Genomic DNA, 18958 nt, shown 5'->3' with positions numbered 1-18958 from the left:
AATGGAGACCTTTTGTAACTTAGTAACAACTGATTAAATAGCTCTTCTTTTTTTTTTTTAATATTAAATAGCTCTCTAACTATACATATACTAAAATGTAATTAGATATTCAAACTAATAAAATCTCTCAAATTAATCTTAAATTTGTTGAAATGATACAATTAACTCATTCCGGCTTATTACTACTATAAACAACCGTTACATGACACTATGCTATTATTTTTCAAACAATTATTAAAAATTAAAATAATTATATTAAAAAAAGGTGTCATGGCAGCCAATCTGTCATGAATTCTTCTTCCATGTCGATTTGGAAGGAAAAAAAAGTATCTTATATGTCTAGATTGGCATGAATGAAAAAGTTTGACCAACTTCTCCGTTAGGTCGATGATATTTAAATTTTTGTAATAATTTTTTTTTTGTAGGATAAAGACGCAACATTAATTTTGGGGCGATAAATGTCATACAAACAAAATTAACCCGTTCTCTTTTGAGTTTGTATGACCAACTTTTCCTTTAGGCTGATGATATTTTAATTTTTTAAATATGTTTGTTGGGGATAAATATGTCACATTAAATGTCATACAAACAAAATTAGTCCGTTATCTTTTGATAACTACATTCGGATAAGTTTAAAGATTTAATTATAGATTAAAAAATAAAGAGTCTAACTACATTTTGATTATTCCCTTTTAGGGTCCATTTGAAAAATAGGAAAATAATTTTTGAAAATGAGTCATTTTCTAGAAAATATGTTCAGTTTCCATGTTTAGCTGCACAATAGAAAATTATCTTTTTGAGTTTGGTTCATTTTATGAAAAATGAATAAAATTATATAATTAAACCTTTTAAATATTTTATTTAGAATATAATAATATTAAAAATAATATTATTTATCATTTTTTTAAAACTAGTTTCCAGTGAAAACATTGTTACGAGTGGACGAAAATTGACTAGATTTTTTTTTTCAGACAACGAAAAATATTTTCTTGTTGACTGAATTTGTCAATTTCATCCAAATACTAGAAACTCATAAAATGATTTCCAAACACAACCTTAATGTATTTTAGAAGTTGAAGTGGTATCATTTGGAATTTCAGAAAATATATAGGGGTGGGTTTGAGAATGAATGGAAAAACAACGTAGCTAATAAAAAATTTAAAATTAACGAGGACCCCTTTTCGGTTTCTAGGGTTTTGTAACTCCGAAGAACCACAGGGTGCCGAGCATTCTCTTCTCGTCTTCTCGGGCTCGCAAGTGAAAAAAGAAGGTATCTTTCTATATTTCGTGCAGGCTTGAATTTGTAGTCGTGATATTTGAGTTCGTGAGTGCGTTAATTTATCGTGTATTGCTTCTCTGTTGTAAAATTGTAACTGTTCATCTGCTCATATCAGGTTTCGTGACCTTTTTTTTTTTTTTTTTTGTAATTTTGTTTCGAAGTTACGATAAGAGAGCGAAGGATGTCGGCGAAGGAGTCAGAGTATCGCATATTTGTGGGAGGGTTGTCATGGGACATCACTGAGCGTCAGCTTGAAGATGCTTTTAGCCGTTTCGGCAAAGTCGTCGACTCTCAGGTTTGGATTTCACCCGTATTAGGCATCGTTTTTTAAAATTCTTATACTGAAATTCAGTCGTGTTCAGAATGTGCATATGTCATACGTGTATTTCGTGTGCCATCTGTTCTCCTGGCCGGAGAATGGAAGAAACTAGGAACTTTTTGTTGGGTGGTTTTGGAAACAAATTACGAATTTAGATTAAGTTTGTTGAGCAATGGGGTTTAGTGGTGCGGGATTCTTTCATATTTGGGAAGTTGCTTTTTCATTTGATTTCTTAAAAGCTACAGAATTAAAATATGGTAGTCCCTTGATAAAGCATGAGTAAGAATTCATGTCTTTCTGAAAATACAAAGAGAGATGCTACTACTATATTTCTATATAATAATAAATGTATTCCAATACTTCATACAATTCATGACTCTAAAACTTCAGATATTTGGGCTATCAGTTATGGAATAATTTTTAGGTCAGTTTTTATCAGTTCTAATATTTTAACAGTAGAATGTGTCTTTTTCTGTCCTACAATCACAAAACACAGCTTAATAGTATTTGTTTAAAACCTTCTAATGATAAAGAAACACATTTTAAAGAATATATTATCTTGTATTTCTTTGTTTTTCACACATGAAATAAGTCATATGTTCTGGACATTGATCTATAATCAAGAATTGAAACCTTTTGAGGTTAGTTAGTACTTCCTTTTCTTTCCCAGCCATGTTGCTTGTATTGCATTTCATGTCTTTCTTGCTTCTCCTTTGAGCTTAGAGTTTGAATTCAGAAGTTTTTTAAATTTAGGAAGTTGAAAGTTTTTCTTCTCCTTTCACTGTGATAATATTAATTTATTTCATTTTTTTTGAATATGATTTTGCTGGGGTCTTTGGAATATCTTAGATGGAACATTTTGAGGATGTGTGGTTCAATGGAATGTGCACGGTTGTTTGTGTTGCTAGATTCTGTTCAGCAGTTTGTTTTTATTATTTGATTTCCTAGAGTTGTTCATGGGAAGGCATTATCTAAATCAAATTGCATGCTAACATGCAACACAGCTTGCATCAATTTTGTGGGTTGTTTTTGGGCAGCTGGTTTTTCTGGACAAGTGTGCATTCTACTTTATTGTGGTTAGTTGCCTTGAATTGGTTGAATAGGAAGGCGTACATGATCTGGCTTCCTGTAGACCTTTTTTCTTCAATGAATTCTCAGCATGTGATGTTTTCTTTATTAGAAATGGGGGTGGGAATGCAATATGAGATGTTCCCAGCATATGATGTTGACATTTGATTGGTTGATTCATTGAAGAATTGGACTCAGCAACTGTGTGATGTCACCAGACACCAGCAATTGCGTATATAATTTTTGCCTGCAGTGATGAGCACATAGCATTTACATGATAGTTAAGTTCTAATCAAGACAACCTTTTGCATGGGGAGAAGAGAGTTCCAGATCGTTTTGGTTAGCGTACACTTTATTTTAGTGATTTAGTTGCAAGCAACCATTGTGCATTTTCCACGTTTTTAGAGTCTGGAAGTTCTGTTCAGACATGAACATCTTGCGTGTAGACAAACCCGGTGTCTACTTCAAGACTTCAACACTATTATGGGTTGACTTAGATTTTCCTAAGTTGCTAGACAGTTGCTCTACATGGAACCTGATGGGTAATAAAGCGTGCAGAAGCTTCTAGTTGAACTTTCTTCAGTATTGTAAATGTATGGTTTATTATCTTGTTGAACGTCAGTCAACTTCAGACATCACTCTTGACAATGTAATGGATTTGAAAATTGTTGTCTGTTGTTTTGTTAGTTCTGATTGGAGGTCATTGATTTGTTTCTCCCATGAATTCTCTTCATCACTAAGCCCCTAGGACTTCATGTTAGTAGAACTGAAACACTGCCCAGATGCTACCAATGGTGAGATCAAGAGGTTTCTTATTGCTACTTTAGAGATGTGGTGAGGAGCTTTGAGTTGATATATTCCGTTGCAAGAGAACTTCTAGGTCTCAAATCCAATTGTTTCAGTTTAATTGAGCAGCAACTGGCAAATATGGTAACTTCTCATGTTTCTGAAACACTTAGGCTAAATGGTCTATTTCAGTTGTGTCATTGAATTCCAAGTAGCCTGTGAGCTGTTACCAAGTTGTGAAGCTATGGTCGCTCTCAGCTCGCATCAGCCATGATGCAGAATAAGATGAAGCCAGTGATGCTAATTTCTTCATCTTTCTTGTGCAATTTGACAGTTGCTTGTGCCACTGTTGCTATCCAAGAGCTAGTAGTAAAAGATTTATTCTTTCTACTTTCTTGTGTTTACTTTGGCCTCTTTAGATAGTTCATTCGTTTCTATTTGCCATTCAGATTGTGGTTCCACTGCTTTCTGGTGCTCTGTTTGTGGCTAAGGTTGTAGCGGTTAACATTTAGGATCAGCTGATGTCAGCATGCAACTAAAGGCTCAAGATTAGCATTTCATTTGAGTTAGTATTTGTTTTTGGGATAAATTGACTTCACACTGCTCTGTGGGGCAATTCTGATTGTCCACTAGGACCGCTACTGCCCTGCTTGCTCCAGTAACATCAGGGCTAAGCTACTGTCAGAACTCAGATGGATCTGTTTCTGGTTTGTACTTGTTTCCTCTGGCCTTAGTGAACTAATCAGTTATGGGTGATTTGCGGATGATATGAAAAGTTAAAGTGGATTAGTTGGTAATTGCTGTTAACAAGGATTAGTTGATGCAATGATGGCTTAGTTAAAATGGGGCAAGCTATGTGGTAATTGATTGAAATTAAAGCTGCAAACAATTACCAAAGTTTTAATGGGAAATTTCTCTATAGACTTTCTTCCAGCCACCATTCTTCCAAGTAACTATCACTTTGGCAGCATGTTTGAGCAGCTGAAACTGACTGTATTTTTAGGACTTTTTTGTTCAATAAGAATTTGATCGAAGTTGAAGAGATTACTGAGGCTCTGAAGCTGGTTCGAGTGGTGTACTTAGTTAACTCAAAGAGTATATAAAGTTTTTAGTATGTGGTTGCGTGGTTTGTGTTGTTGATCCTCTGATCACACAGAACAAGAGTTGAGGTAACATAACTGTCTTAACATGTCAGATGATGGGAATCTGTAATACTGTACATCCTTCAATACAAGTAAGAGTTCCTTTGCCATTTAAGATGCATTGTCATCTAAAATTAAAGTATAATCCACACATCACTATGTCTTTCTCAAAGTGAGGCATTATGATTCTTCCATTGTCAAATATATCAGTTTTTGCAATTTTGGCCAGCTCACATCATAGTCTAAATTAATTTATTGTCAATTATACTTCTCCCCTAACCTTTTAGTGTAATCACACTATTGACAAACAAAAACACATGTATACACTTTGCCACAAACACACTGCAATTTCCAGCCACCTCAAGTCTCTAGCTACTGTAGGACAAAAGTGTTTCTGGTGTATGATTTTATGAGGATAAAATGATAAATTATAATTAGTCATATGTAATTTTGACCAAGTAGATGAATTGGCAAAAATTGATCAAATTAGGCCCACTATCACAATTATAAAAACTAGAAGGATTGGCCAAAATTGCAAATCCGGGTAAATTATTTTTTGCTTTTATTTTCTTCATCCCTTTCTATGAGGTTTTTGCTTATCTGTTCTCCAAGAAATTGAGAAACAAAGAACCTTTCATCATCTTTTATATGCTTGCTTCTCTCTTCATCACATTGTATTTTGTACATCATTATAAGGTTGAGCTTGGTGCAAGAGCCAAGCATGCCCCAATTGATTGTTAAACAAGGGTTAACCCCTGAAACTAAGGTTTTCTGAAAGCAGAGGTAAGTTTAAGATTGCATACATTTTCCTAAGTGCACATGATGCATGAACCTTGCTGAATTAAAAAAAATATTGACTTCTTGTAATTACATTACCTCCCTTGCTTTGCTTGTGTTCTTTTTCATCATTTACTGATGCATTAGATTTATGTAGGTTATGCTGGAAAGAGATACCCACCGCCCTCGTGGATTTGGGTTTTTAACATTTGGAGATCGCAGAGCAATGGATGATGCTATAAGAGAAATGCATGGTAGGGAGTTAGGTGGGCGGACGATCTCAGTGAACAAAGCGCAACCGAGGATGGGGGGAGATGGTATAGATCATGGTGGCTATGGTGAAGTTTACTCATCTGGTGGTAGGGATAGCTATGGTCGTGGTTACTCATCTGGTGGTAGGGATGGTGGCTATGGTGGACCGGATAGGTCTGCAGGGCAGGATAACTGCTTCAGGTGTGGTCGCCCAGGTCACTGGGCCCGAGACTGCCCGTTAGAAGGTGGTGGTCGAGGTGGCCGTCCCATGACACCCCCTCCGCGCTCTAGGTTTGGTGGAGCTGGTGCCCGGGGGGATCGCTTTGGTAGTGATCGTGATAGATACTTGGATGATCGATATGACAGAGGGCACTATGCTGATAGGGATAGAATTGACAGTAGAGATGATCGCTATGGAAGCCGTGATCGGTATGTCAGTGACAGGTATGCTTTCGTGAAACATTTAGTTCATCCAGCAGAACATCGTAATTTTTAGAGGCAACATACAAGTTTTGAATCACAACTTGTATTTATGATTAGGTATCCCCCAAGTGGAGATCGGTTTGCAGGCAATAGATATGGAGGTCCTGATCGTTTCCCACAAAATGGCTATGGCAAAGAGAGAGGAGGCGGCGGCTATGGCCGGGATGGAGGAGGCCCAAGAGTTGGTGGTGGTGACAGATATGGAGCTGGAGTTGGAGGGCCTTCCCGATATGAGGGTGGAAGAAGCTACCGAGACAGGGCAGGACCTTATGACCGCCCTCGAAGGGGCGGCCATTCCCCCTCCTTTGACCGCTACTGAAGGCTTTAATGTTCATGTTTCTTGACTATTTCTTTTATTAGATTCTATAAGATACTACCCAAGTTTTCTTGACCATCTGCTTTGTGGATACTTGGTAGTCAAAATGTGAATGCCTTATCATGACTTAAAGTAGTGTTGTGAGATTAGTTAATGCCTAATTTTGGTGTTTTAACATTTTTTCCCGCTTCTGCTCTATTTACTGTAGCAATTGGCAGAGATATTAAAGAGGGGCTTTAGTTTTTTTTTTTGAAAACCAAAAACAGGAGAGATAATTGTCCTGTGTAATGTAGTGGGTACATAATGCAGGCTTATCTCTATTTCCTGTGTGATTTTTTTTAATCCCCAAGTAAATTATAGATTCTTGTATGTTAGATAATTGTCCAATTTGACCACCTATAAAAAATCTAACCTTGAAATGGACAAAAATTAGGTTTTGTACTAAAGTAAAATTTTCCGGAGACGACTAACACTAATTTAGGAATAATTTGATACATCTGAGAAGCAAACTTGTGATCTCTTACTTAAATATAAATATATTACATTCTATCTTTTAGTATTAAAAGATCAAAGAGTTAACAAGAAGTAGAAAAAATGACAAAAATATAGTGACAGTGCCTGATTGTGGTGATGAAGCCCCGCCCCCAAAGTTCATTCGGCCGTCCAAGTATCCGTTCCAGTTACTACTTCCGTCGCCGCTTTGCTTGACGCCGCCGGTGAGCCTATAATCATACAATGCACTATTGTGAGAACTGAAAATGATACATTTTTAATAAATACAGATATATGTAAGGAACACAAAATACAAAAAATTAGTGTCCCATAGAGCTAGCTTAATTGATTCGATCGATCACTCTAAAACTTGGCTTCAACTACAATGTAAGATTTGAATCTCACTAAGAACCTATCAACTTAAAATTTGGCTTCAGCAATAGTGTGGGCAATGTGGGGTGGATCAGAGGGATAAATACTCATTAGAGTTCTACATGTACTCTCAAATTTTATTCTCTAGTGTGGATATAGACTATTTTTTTAAAAATGTGGGAGTAAAAATTAAGAGTAAAGAATGAGAGTAGATGGACTAGTGCTTAGATTGGTTTTTCCAAAAAAAAAAAAAAAACTAATGCAAAAAAAAGAAAAAGAAAAGAAAAAGAATTAGTGGGGCAGTACCCGGGGCCACAGAGGACGCCGACGTTCTGTATTAGCTGATCAATGAGAACGCCGGACATGGGCTCCGTGCTGGAGGCTTTGGCGTAAATATCATCTTTCCCGTCACCGGAGGGTACAAAGAACGCTCCGTTTTCCATTACATCTCCGTTTGACCTCCAATTCCAATCTTCCCATTCCTTCTCCTCTGCCTCCAGTCGCTTTGTCACCTCCTTCAAGTTTGGATCCGCCGGCGCCGTGAAGCGGTTACCCTGGCAGTTGATGGTCGGATTTCCGCTCCCGCCGATGGCGTACAGTCCCCACGACGTGTAGTCGTTGTTGACCACGTGAAAATACCCTCTCCTACACCTCGGCATCCTCTGCTCTAGGCCTTCTCCGAACCGGTTAAACGCTACGGTCACCTGCATTCCGTCGTCGGCGGCGTCACTGTCGGTGTGTCCCAACAGCATGACTTTGTCGTGGTGGGAGAAATAGCTGTTGGATATGGTGACCGCGGTGGACCCCTCCGTGACGTCGATCAGGCCGTCCGTACACTTGGATAAAGCGCAGTGATCGATCCATATGTGGTTCGACATGCGAACGGTTATTCCGTCGCCGTCTGATTTGGATTTTTTCTCTCTCTGCGTCGGGCTTAACCCTAGCTCCTCTGTCTTCGAGGGGGCGCAGTTGTAGATTTGCAGGTTGTGGATGATGACGTGGCTAACGGACTCGAGAATGATGCAGCCTACGCCGGTGATCCGCACGGCGGAGCCGCGCCCGTCGATCGTCTTGTAGCTGCTCACGACGAGCTCGTGCCGGAGGTCGATGGTCATGTCCGCCGCGAAGACGATCCAGAGCGGCTCCGTTTGGATCACCGCGTGGCGGAGAGTTCCCGGCTTTGGCTCGACGGCGCTGTCGTCCGACGAGTCGGAGACTACGTAAATCTTGCCGCCTTTCCCGCCCGCCGCGTCTCGGCCGAAGCCAATGGCGCAGTCGGCTAGCTGCTGGAGGTTGTTGGCCCAGTTCGGTTCGCATCGCCAGCAGTCGTCAATAGGGTTTCCTGTCTGGCATTGGTCCTTCTCTGTTAACAAGAAAAGGTTTCTTCTCCATACTGATTCGTTTACTTTCCTGTGATTGCATTTGCATAGTAAGTGTTCGCCAAAATGCGTGAGAAAAAAACAGGGGAAAATGTGCTATGAAGTAGTGCACCCCACAGGCCACAGTGACATATTTCAAATTTTACTCACAATCCCTACCTAGAATCAATGCATAACACAAGGTTTGTCCATTTTTATGTGGCAAATGTTTATGAACAAAAATTTCTTAACCACTTAACATATGAAAAAACATTGATTAAAAGGGACGGGTTGGCTTGATAATCACAAGGTTACAACTTTACTCCCAACAAGAACAATCTATTGAACTTTTTATTTTGAATCAGTAAGTTGTATAACTTTTTGAATGATATTGACTCTAGTACAATACAGTATTTGTTCATAACTAGATTGAAGCACAAAGAGCCCACAACATCCCACATGAGGGAGTAACTTGGGTCCACTGGACCACAAGGTCCTGGGCAGTAAGTTGTGTAACTTAAACTGGTTTAAAACTTATTACTCCTACATTCATGCATATCAATCATATATATTCATGAATTATAATATATTTTGTGTATCAAATAGGATAACAGATGAGCATGCTGACCATTTTACCCGAGATATAGACAATGTGGAAACATTGTGGCAAACAAGAGAGATTCATAGACACTTCAAAATGCTAAAGGATAAAATTAACACAAATGTGAGAATCTGTAATATAATGCTTTGCACAATGTTGAGTTTCTTTTACCTTTGAACTTCTTGAATCACAGCTTCAGGGTTGGGGTGTTGGCCGGTAAGGGTGAAGGTGGCATTCTCAATCTGGGAAGGAAGTGAGGAGGAGTTCAAGATCAGGCAGAACAAAAGAATGCAGGTGGCAATGGCTGTTGGAAACATTCTTGTTACTTGTTACCAGGTATGTCTTCCTTCTGGATAATCCTCACTGTCACTGTGAGTTAAAGCTGCAAAATTTAGGGGGGTTAAAAAGCTTTGTGCTTTGTGGTGTTCCTGATAAGATAAAAACAGAAACATATGATGGTGAAGATTTAAAGATCCAAAATTGATAATAAAATAAGAAAAGAATGTATGGGTGCTTCTTTCTAGGTCAGTTTTAAATTCAAGAAGAGGAAAGAACAGGTTTGGGTGATGGAGGAGGAGGAGGCTATGATGTTGACACCAGGCATGGAGGAGATATAGTCATCTCTGAACCTTTTGCAGAATTGCAGCCCCCTTAGACCAATCAAAGACTCTCATTCCTAGCTTGTATCCCAATCATTCTGGGATGGTGTGAACCCATACTTAGACTAGAAGAGGAAAATCAGAAAAGCTTTAGACTTGTGAGCAAGAAAGCGGCTATGCTTAATCAATTCTTCCCTTTTGGACCCACAATTTCCAGGAGATTTGAGTCAGCAGTTTTTTTTGGGGCATAGTGATGTCAAAATTGGTAAATGCCTGATCCTTAGGCTTAGGAGGAGGAAATGATGTCTAGTGATTAGCGGTGCAAAGACAGTAGGGCTGGGCAAGAATGGGTTCAAACCCGAAAATGCGGGTTCGACCTGTTTGGCGATTTTCAGGTCGGATTAGACTATTGTCGGGCCATACCCGTAAAAAAATACAAGGTAAATTATATTAATCAGTTCGGGTTTCGGGTCTCCCATTTAAATTTTGAATCTAACCTGAAACTCGAATTACCCATGTATATAAAGCTTATGCTAGGGTTTAGACATCGGCTCTCACTTCATTTTCGCTGCTCCCCCTCTCACTCCTCACCTCAAAGTCTCAAACGCTTTCACCTAGGGCTGGGCACGATTCAGATTCATGTTTGACCCGCATCCAAATGGTTCATTCAAAAAATTTCGAAAATTGAACCGAAATCATCAGGCCCATACGAATTTTTTCGGGTGAACCATTTAGCTGCAGGTCGAACTCGAATCCGAACCGTGCCCAATCCTAAAAGAGCATCACTTTGAATTCAGAATCCTAAAAAAACATCACCCTAAAAGAGAGTATCTCTTGAATTAAGAACAAGGCATAAAATAAACATCACTTTGAACTCAAATCCTTATTGAGGTTTAACTACTCATAGTGATTAGTGATAGAGAAATTACCTAAGAATGTAGTTCCAAGCTTGTAGCTTTATAATTTTTGAACCTTTTTAACTCAAACAAATTATGAGTTTATAATTTAGTGTCTTATTAGAATTGTATCCTTGCAAGTAAACTTTTCAATATTATCTGAATGATCTCAATAGAGCCAATATAGACATAAATATAGTTAAAATACCAAACAAGCGAGAATGTATATTTTGGTAACTTTCTAAATTCTAAGCTTGTAATTCTTTCCAAACTCCTTATGGTAATATATGATCTCTTTTTTGGCTCATCTTTCAATTTTAAGTATGATGATTTTTTCCAATTTTTTGCCAAGCAAATTAGGAATCAATATATATATATATATATATATATATATATATATATATATGATATTTTTAAATTAAGAACAAGACTTATACACTTAAAATAAACATCACTTTGTATTCAGAACCCTAAAAGAACATCACCCTAAAAGAGAGTATCTCATGAATTAAGAGCAAGGCATAAAATAAACATCACTTTGAACTCAAATCCTTATTGAGGTTTAACTACTCATAGTGATTAGTGATAAAGAAATTACCTAAGAATGCAGTTCCAAGCTTGTAGCATTATAATTTTTGACCTTTTTAAACTCAAATTATGAGTTTATAATTTAGTGTCTTCATTAGAATTGTAACCTTGCAAGTAAACTTTTCAATATTATCTGAATGATCTCAATAGAAGCAATATATATACATAAATATATTTAAAATACCAGAGAAGCGAGAATGTATATTTTGGTAACTTTCTAAATTCTAAATTGGTAATTTTTTCCAAACTCCTTGTGGTAATATATGATCTCTATTTTGGATCTTCTTTCAATTTTAAGTATGATGATTTTTTTCAATTTATTGCCAAGCAAATTAGGAATCTATATATATATATATATATATATTTTAAATTAAGAACAAGACTTATACACTTACACAAGGCGGGCTTGCGGGTTGTTTATCAATTTATTGTTTGTTTTGCTTTGGGGTTTATCCTCCCCCCCCCACACACCACCACCCTTTTAAGTTTTATTTATTTATTTCTCTTCAACTTTGCAGTTTCGGCCGACGGCCATGATTACTATTTTTAATTAGAGGGAAGAAAAGATAGTGAAAATACTATATGCAACATTGCAACCTACTTTTTCTTAAAGGGTTCTTTCCGTAAATTACGATAGTCGGATAGATTGCGCAGTATAATATGGTGCGTGTATTAATTGAAAACATCATATATTTTATAGGGAAAAGTTACAAATAGGCAATGAACTATTTGGGGATAGCAATTAAAATGCTAATTGCTCTTTTTTTTCAGGTTCAGGGATGAATTTGGAGTTTATTCCAGTTCGGTGGCTTAATTGCTATCCCCCAAATAGTTCAATGATATATTTGTACCTTCTCCCTATTTTATATAACTAAAAATAATGTTTTACGGTTTTGAGTTATTAATATTTTGGATAATTCTGACTAAGTTAGTTGGACATTTAATTGTGTGACTATAAGGTTTATGTTTAATTCTCTATGAAAGGTATATATTAGTCTCTTAGTAGGATTACAATACGAATTTCACCTACGGAGTATTTTGTAGTAGCGTGGCTGCAAGCTAATTTCATGTAAATGAAGGGCTTATTATTAATATTTTTGGAGGATAAATGGGGCTAAATAAGTGGTAAAGCTACGTGTATTTCGGCAGCTTATTGAAGCAATATATGCTTAACTTTATCCATTTTGATGAGGCGAAAAGAAATTCAAAAACCGACCTTGGCTATATCTGCCCCAAAGTCTACAACTCACACTTACTTTGTTCATTGAGAAAGGTATCAAAAGAAGGAAAAGGAAAATACTTATTTGGAAGAGGTTGATAATCTTTTAATAATTGTATATATGTAATGGAAAAGAAATATTTTATGTTTACAATTAATTATATTTTAAAATTTGCAAAAAAGAATAATGACGAAGATCCAGATCTTTGATGAAGCTTTAAGCTCCTTGAAGGAACATAGCTTCCTAGTTATGAAACAGTCTGCGATTCAAGTTTTCTATAACATAGTTAGAAAAGTTGTTTCTATGTCTGACTGTAAGGAATGGTTTACCATTTCATTGATCGTTGATGTAAACGTTTTATGTTATGAATTAATGGAATAGCTACGTTTACCTTTAAAAAAAAATATATTTTAAAATTCAATGATAAAAATGTTATTTCTCAAGATGTTATTAATAGTGATGGGAATAGGTCCAATGGGTCAATAACAATAGTGACTTGAAAGATAAATTAATCATGTAACTCAAGAAATTAACTCCGTCAAGTGTGGTGGGTTCGAGTCTCAGTGGAGACAATACTGATTCTTGTGCTTCAATAGGTTGAGAAAGTAGTTATGAACAGATACTGCACTGTAATAGAGTCAGTAGTATTAAAAAAAAAAAAAAACTCCGTCAAGTGTAATTGTTGAAAACCAATATTGCTAAAATGTTATAAAAATAAAGGAATAAATATCCTTAATTTTCCCTAAGGGCCACTATCCTACAATTAAGGGTTATGAAGATCTATTATTTCACTATAATGATCAATTACTCCACCATGAAAGGGTAATGAGATGGATGTTATTTCACCATGGATACATTACTCAGTATTATTTTTCACTATAAAAGACCATGCAACCAATGAGGGGGATGTGGAGGAGAGGGCATAATATTATTATCCTCGGGCTCAATGAAAAAAATTTCAAAATCTCTTTGTACTCTATTTTACTATGAACTTTCTATAATGTATATGCACAAATACTCTATAAAACTACTCCATTGATAAGTGTTCTTGGATAAAATTAGCCACTTTAAAAAGAAGTGAGGAAAAAGTATGAATGCATTCATAAATTAGAGGAAAACTGGACTATAACACAATCATTCTGGAGTCAATAAGTGACATTTTCCTTTAATTTAAATATATGTCAAATTAAAAATTATGCTATTACCTTCACTGGAAATGATGACTTTCGGAGAACAATTGATACGATGAGTGGAACTAATTCTAAAGACGATGATTAAAAATTAATATATTTTTACAATTGTTATAATGCTCATATTGCATTGTAAAGCCTAGTCCAAAAATTATGTGTCTGTAGTTAATATTTTTTGTACTTGTAGTTAACAATTTTTGTACCTGTAAACAAATTGAAGGCACATGGTAATTAAAGACACAAAACATAATAACATCAGACACATAAATTGTTAATTGCAAGTACAGAATATGCTAACGGTAGACACATAAGATGTTAGTTAAAATCTTATGTGTTTGTAGTTGACATATTTTGTATCTTACGTTAACAATTTATGTGTCTATAATTAACATTTGCTATGCCTTCAATTTGTTTACAGCTACAAAAACAATTAACTGCAGATACAAAATATGCCAACTGTAGGTACGCAATGTGAAAGTCATTTTTGAATCAAGATCTACAATGCAAAGTAGACCGTGGTTCATGGTTAATTTGCCGTATTTTTACCTACCATTAAAGACAAAAGTTCTTGTTCATTTCCTATATTTGAGATTTGGGCCGAGCAAAGTTTGGGTTGAAAATGGGCCTAACAGGAGTAGCTCTTAGTACCCCGGGCCTTATTTGTTGAAATTGGGTTTGGGTTGGTAAATTCAGTCTCAAAGTTTTCGAAATAACAAATATATTTCCCGCCTTCCCAATCTGCAACAGATTCAAATAAGCTCGGAGGAATCTGACGCTTGGGTAAGCCGTCGCCGTCCACGGCTCCACCGTCACGGAGGTCGAATCTCCCGCCGGTCAGTTCTTCACTCTAGACCTCTACCATTCACACACATTCAGGCCACGTACACTATTCAGGGGCCAGTGGGAGGGAAATTAGGGTTTCTAGTGATGCTAGAAATGGAAGGTCTGGCGATACTGGATTCGAAGAAGATTGCTCCTCCTGGAGGTAACCTTTATCCAATTTTCTTAAAATAAACTTTATTTTATTTGATTGTTTCAGTTCTGAGTTCATTCGGTGTTCATTTTATCTTTGAGCTCAAATTCCTCTGGTGGACGGTGTTTTTTCCCCAAAATCAGCGTCATTTCTCCTAAATTTGTTTACGTTTTAGCTGATTGGGTCTATATTAGCATATTTATGTGTATCGTCGCAGAAAGGTTTTCTTTTTCGTAATTAATTATGTGAAAGTGGATAATTTGAGTACCGAGATTAGTGATATGCAGGTTAGGAAACTTTGTTATTTTTTCCGGAATTATGATTACTGGATGCCCAATAATACATTGTATTCTGCTTTAACTATGCCTAATTCTATCTAGCTGCATTTCTGTCAAGAATTACAGCATGATGCTTGGCTGTTTGGAATGATTTTTGCATGTACTGAAAGTTTGCCAGACTATATGGAAAATGTTTTAATCCATCCATACCTCCTCAGATTTAATATATTTATATTGGAAATGGAGTTTGCGAAACTTTATTTATTTATTTATTTATTTTAAATAATAATTATATACGGAGTATATATTTTTAAAAATTTGTTACTTTTCTTTGGATTCTATTTGGTTTTTCTTTTTCATTTGTTAGATAAGCCTAAGATAGAGAAAGCAGCAAACACTGCTTTTGGGAAAGCTGCAAGGAAGACACTTGCTGATATTAGTAACTTGCAACCACAAATGAGAACGTCTAACCAAAACGAGAAGCCACAAAATATTACCATGGATACAAAACAGTACATTGCAAAGCTTGAAAAGGTATTGCTTTAATGGTGATAAATTTACCTTAATAAAATTAGAACTGTTGTTGATTCAGCTTACTGTGGGGTTTCCCTAAAACTGTCTTCCAGGAAAATATGGCATTGATACAGATGTTGGGTGACAGAACGTATCCTACTATTCTTGTATAATTTGTGTTTTATAATGATGGTATTTTTAGTGAAATGGAGGAGTTGCCATCATGTTAGTAGTCTCTTTTGAATGAAATTCTATACTTTTATTTTCCTCTTATAGAGATTTCCATAACTAATTTTCTATAGTAAGATCATTGAATTAACTGGCGTTGAGATACAGAAAATGAGGACTAATATGCAGAAATTGCAGCAACAGAACCAGCAACTTGCTCAATCCAACAGTCAGATGCTTGCGGTTTTTTTCTCTTTTCCACAATTTCAAATTAGACTAATTTTTATTATCCAACTTCGATTAATTACGCCTTAATATTCCTTTCTTCTTCTTCTTTTTCCAGGAATTAAACTCAGGTAAAGATAGGGTAAGTAATTGACATACCTTGATAGATACTCTGCTGTATCTCCTCCTAGAATTTTAAATAACTGAAGCTAGTATATACACTGTGTGGTTGACATCAGTTAAAAGCATTACAACATGAGCTTGGATGCAAAAATGGTTTGCTTAAGGCCAAGAAGTTAGAAGCAGAGGTTGGTGTATTTATTTGTTTGAATCAGTTTGATGTTAAAATTTCCATTCTTTGGATTAATTGTGTGTTTACTTTGTACTGTTAATCAGGACAAATCAAAGAAGGAAACATGCCAATATTTAAATAATGAGGTATAGTGACAACTGACAAGTTTACTATGGAAAGAGAGTGCTGCTGTGCTAGTATTTATTTTATCTTTACTTGTCTGCTTCACAATCTTAAGGTGAAATCTATCAAGTCTGAGGAGCCAGGGGATTCCTTCAAGGTAGATAATGTTGGCAGTGAACCTGAAAATACAAAAAGGAGACGGGTGTCAAAGAGTGAGTGTAATTTCCTTATCTGGAAATCAATTTCCATTTCAGAAACAATATATATAGCTTCTTGCTCTTAACTTTCTTTCTCAATGTAGGTCTGGGTCCTTCTAAACAAGTTCAATCCCAAAATAACGCCGAAAGAAAAAGGTAGGTTTGTGTGGCATATGCTGTGAGCTTGTGATGCATGCTACTGTTTGGATTTGTAAAATATTCTTGGAGAAATGATTTCTTTGTGGATTTACATCCTATTTAGGCTGAGTGTAAGAAGGCAATCTGCAAGGCTTAAGAAGGAAGATTTGCTTGAGATAGATGATTCCAAGACTTGCCCTTGTCAACCAAGTAATGATCCCATCCAGGAAAATGGTTCAACTTCCACATCTACATTACCTGAGAATGTAGAAAGCAATAATGGCTCAGGAAATGAAGCTCGAGAGTTGGGACGATCCTCTATGAGTAGGCCCCTAAGGCAAGCAGCTAAGAAGGTCCAATGTTATAAGGAAATCCCATTGAACGTGAAAATGCGAAGAAGCGAATGAGTTGGAAGTATGAAGGTTTTCAAGTATGCGGGCTATAGAAAAATCTTCACTTCACTACTCAATCTGGTCTTCATGCTTCATTGCCTATTTGTTGTATGTAATTTTGTTCAGTCTTCTGTTTGTTGTGTACTACAATGGAAGACTTTTGCTAACAGCACCCTTGACCTTCATAAGACAATCAAGTGTACTTTTGCATGTTCCCAGCTTGTAAATTTCATTAATGAGACCATGTAGAACTCAAACCCAGGTAGAATGTTTGCTACATTTGGTTAACCTGCCAATTTCAGCCAGAAAGAGTCAACTAGTTAGACTCTAATCTGTCATATTCTATTTTGTTGTTTTTTATTTTATGCTTATTAGCAAATATAATTTCATAGATTCTGTTGCCAGATTGATTGTTGCTTGAATTGGATGTAATGTGCTTTCCATTTTGAACTGCTTAGAAACCACTGAACACACCCACCATCCACCGAGGTTATCTCCAATCATTGGTTCACTTGAAATCTTATAGAATATACCACCATCCTACCTGTCAAAACGGGCCCAACCCGTTGGGTTGGGCCTGTTTAACCCGCATTTTAGTCGAACTGGGTTACAGAAATTTCAACCTGGCCCCGTTTTCAACTCAGCTTGTATAACTCGGGTTATACGAGTTGGTCCGTGGGCTATTCTAGACGGGCTTTCTGTTGATTGCTGATGAAGTGCTGGAGAGGTGGTCTGTTACACCTACCATAAAATCAGAGTATAATATTAGTATAACAAAAATGTTACGTTATTCTCTTTTATCAATAAAACTATCTCGCTATGATGAGTTGATGAAAAGTATGCATAATAATTAAATACGAACAAAATTTAATTTAATACAATAATAACATGCCAGTGATCTGAGTGAATATGAACTTGGATTCATCAGTTTATTTCATCCTGAATACAAATGTTTTGATGAATTACATATTAATGATGTTTCGTTGTTAAAAGTAACGGATTGTATGTATTGAATCAAACTAATAATTAATGTTGAATGTGTGGATTGAAAACTATGGTAGAGTTGAAGTCCGTGTGAGCAACGTGCAAGACACCAACCAGTGAAGTGAGAAATGAATAAATAATTGTTCATGCCAAGAACTTGCCCTCCTTGAACCCTTTTAATTTCTGCACCCATTGACTTCCCACTACTATATCATGCACTATCATACTGTCACTTAAAATAACATGCACATCTATTTATCGTCATCCTCTAAAGGTATATGAATAATTTTTAACTCAATCAAGCCTTGAGTGGATTCAAATGAAAACTTTTATTGTAAAAAGTAAAGACGGATTATAGTCGCCCATCAAGGTTCATCAATGACGAAGGGTTTTAATTTAAAAAAAATACAAGGTCTATTTTATAATTATTATAAACTTTTAAGTTTACAATATTTATAAAACTGAACTGTCTATTTTCTTAATTTGTTTAAATTATGAAAAAACCACAAAAAGATATAAAAATTTATATAGTTATATCACCCACCATACTCACATAAAAAAAAATGTCTAAAATATTTTAATACCATCGATAAACAAAAACATTAAAACTCGATAATCCTAAATAACAAGTCACACATAGGACAAATTAAACTTTCCAGTGTTAAAGACCTCAAATAAGGTTCACACCAACAAGACATGGTCATATATAGTTTAACATCCTAATTAAGTCACGTAAGAGGCTCTTTAACTGCCCTAGATTCAGCTAGCTTTAGGTCCATCACGCTAACCACTTTTAGCAGCTAAACATCTTCACTAATGAACGCACCAAATCTCACCCTATTTTGAGCCAAAAATAGCGCCAAAAATTATCTTTAACAACACCAAATAAAGGAGGCCTTTGCCACATAGTACTCAAAAAAAAAAAAAAAAAAAAAAA

General features: G+C 36.0%; 3 protein-coding genes across 6 annotated transcripts; 2 read left to right on the top strand and 1 right to left on the bottom strand.

The window, feature by feature from the left end:
* Positions 1-1157: 1157 nt before the first annotated feature.
* On the top strand, positions 1158-6599 carry LOC116022153 (glycine-rich RNA-binding protein RZ1C). 4 transcript variants are annotated; one of them, XM_031262740.1, is made up of 5 exons: positions 1437-1574; positions 2448-3596; positions 3902-4686; positions 5529-6067; positions 6164-6599. In XM_031262740.1, exons 3-5 carry the CDS (start codon positions 4648-4650, stop codon positions 6423-6425), a joined length of 840 nt encoding a protein of 279 aa, XP_031118600.1. In that variant the 5' UTR covers positions 1437-1574; positions 2448-3596; positions 3902-4647; the 3' UTR covers positions 6426-6599. The 4 variants fall into 4 exon arrangements, with proteins under 4 accessions (XP_031118597.1, XP_031118600.1, XP_031118599.1 ...); XM_031262737.1 differs by lacking the exons at positions 2448-3596; positions 3902-4686 and adding an exon at positions 1158-1270 and having other exon boundaries at positions 1441-1574; XM_031262739.1 differs by having other exon boundaries at positions 2448-4686.
* A 262-nt stretch (positions 6600-6861) lies between these two features.
* On the bottom strand, positions 6862-9911 carry LOC116021981 (probable pectate lyase 5). Its single transcript, XM_031262517.1, has 4 exons — positions 9875-9911; positions 9417-9627; positions 7593-8696; positions 6862-7144 (listed from the first exon to the last, which is right to left on the bottom strand). The coding sequence occupies exons 2-4, from the start codon at positions 9560-9562 to the stop codon at positions 6982-6984; spliced, it is 1413 nt and encodes a 470-aa protein (XP_031118377.1). The 5' UTR covers positions 9563-9627; positions 9875-9911; the 3' UTR covers positions 6862-6981.
* On the top strand, positions 9475-17247 carry LOC116021982 (SHUGOSHIN 1-like). The gene is made up of 11 exons (XM_031262518.1): positions 9475-9581; positions 14486-14723; positions 15357-15523; positions 15616-15653; positions 15805-15913; positions 16014-16037; positions 16135-16203; positions 16292-16333; positions 16426-16522; positions 16612-16663; positions 16770-17247. The coding sequence occupies exons 1-11, from the start codon at positions 9534-9536 to the stop codon at positions 17050-17052; spliced, it is 1167 nt and encodes a 388-aa protein (XP_031118378.1). The 5' UTR covers positions 9475-9533; the 3' UTR covers positions 17053-17247.
* The last annotated feature ends 1711 nt before the right edge of the window (positions 17248-18958 follow it).

Source organism: Ipomoea triloba, chromosome 6, assembly GCF_003576645.1.
Source record: "Ipomoea triloba cultivar NCNSP0323 chromosome 6, ASM357664v1".
Classification (NCBI taxonomy): Eukaryota; Viridiplantae; Streptophyta; class Magnoliopsida; order Solanales; family Convolvulaceae; genus Ipomoea; species Ipomoea triloba.
The sequence above is the reverse complement of the archived record's forward strand: the minus strand, read 5'-3'. Positions and strand labels throughout refer to the sequence as shown.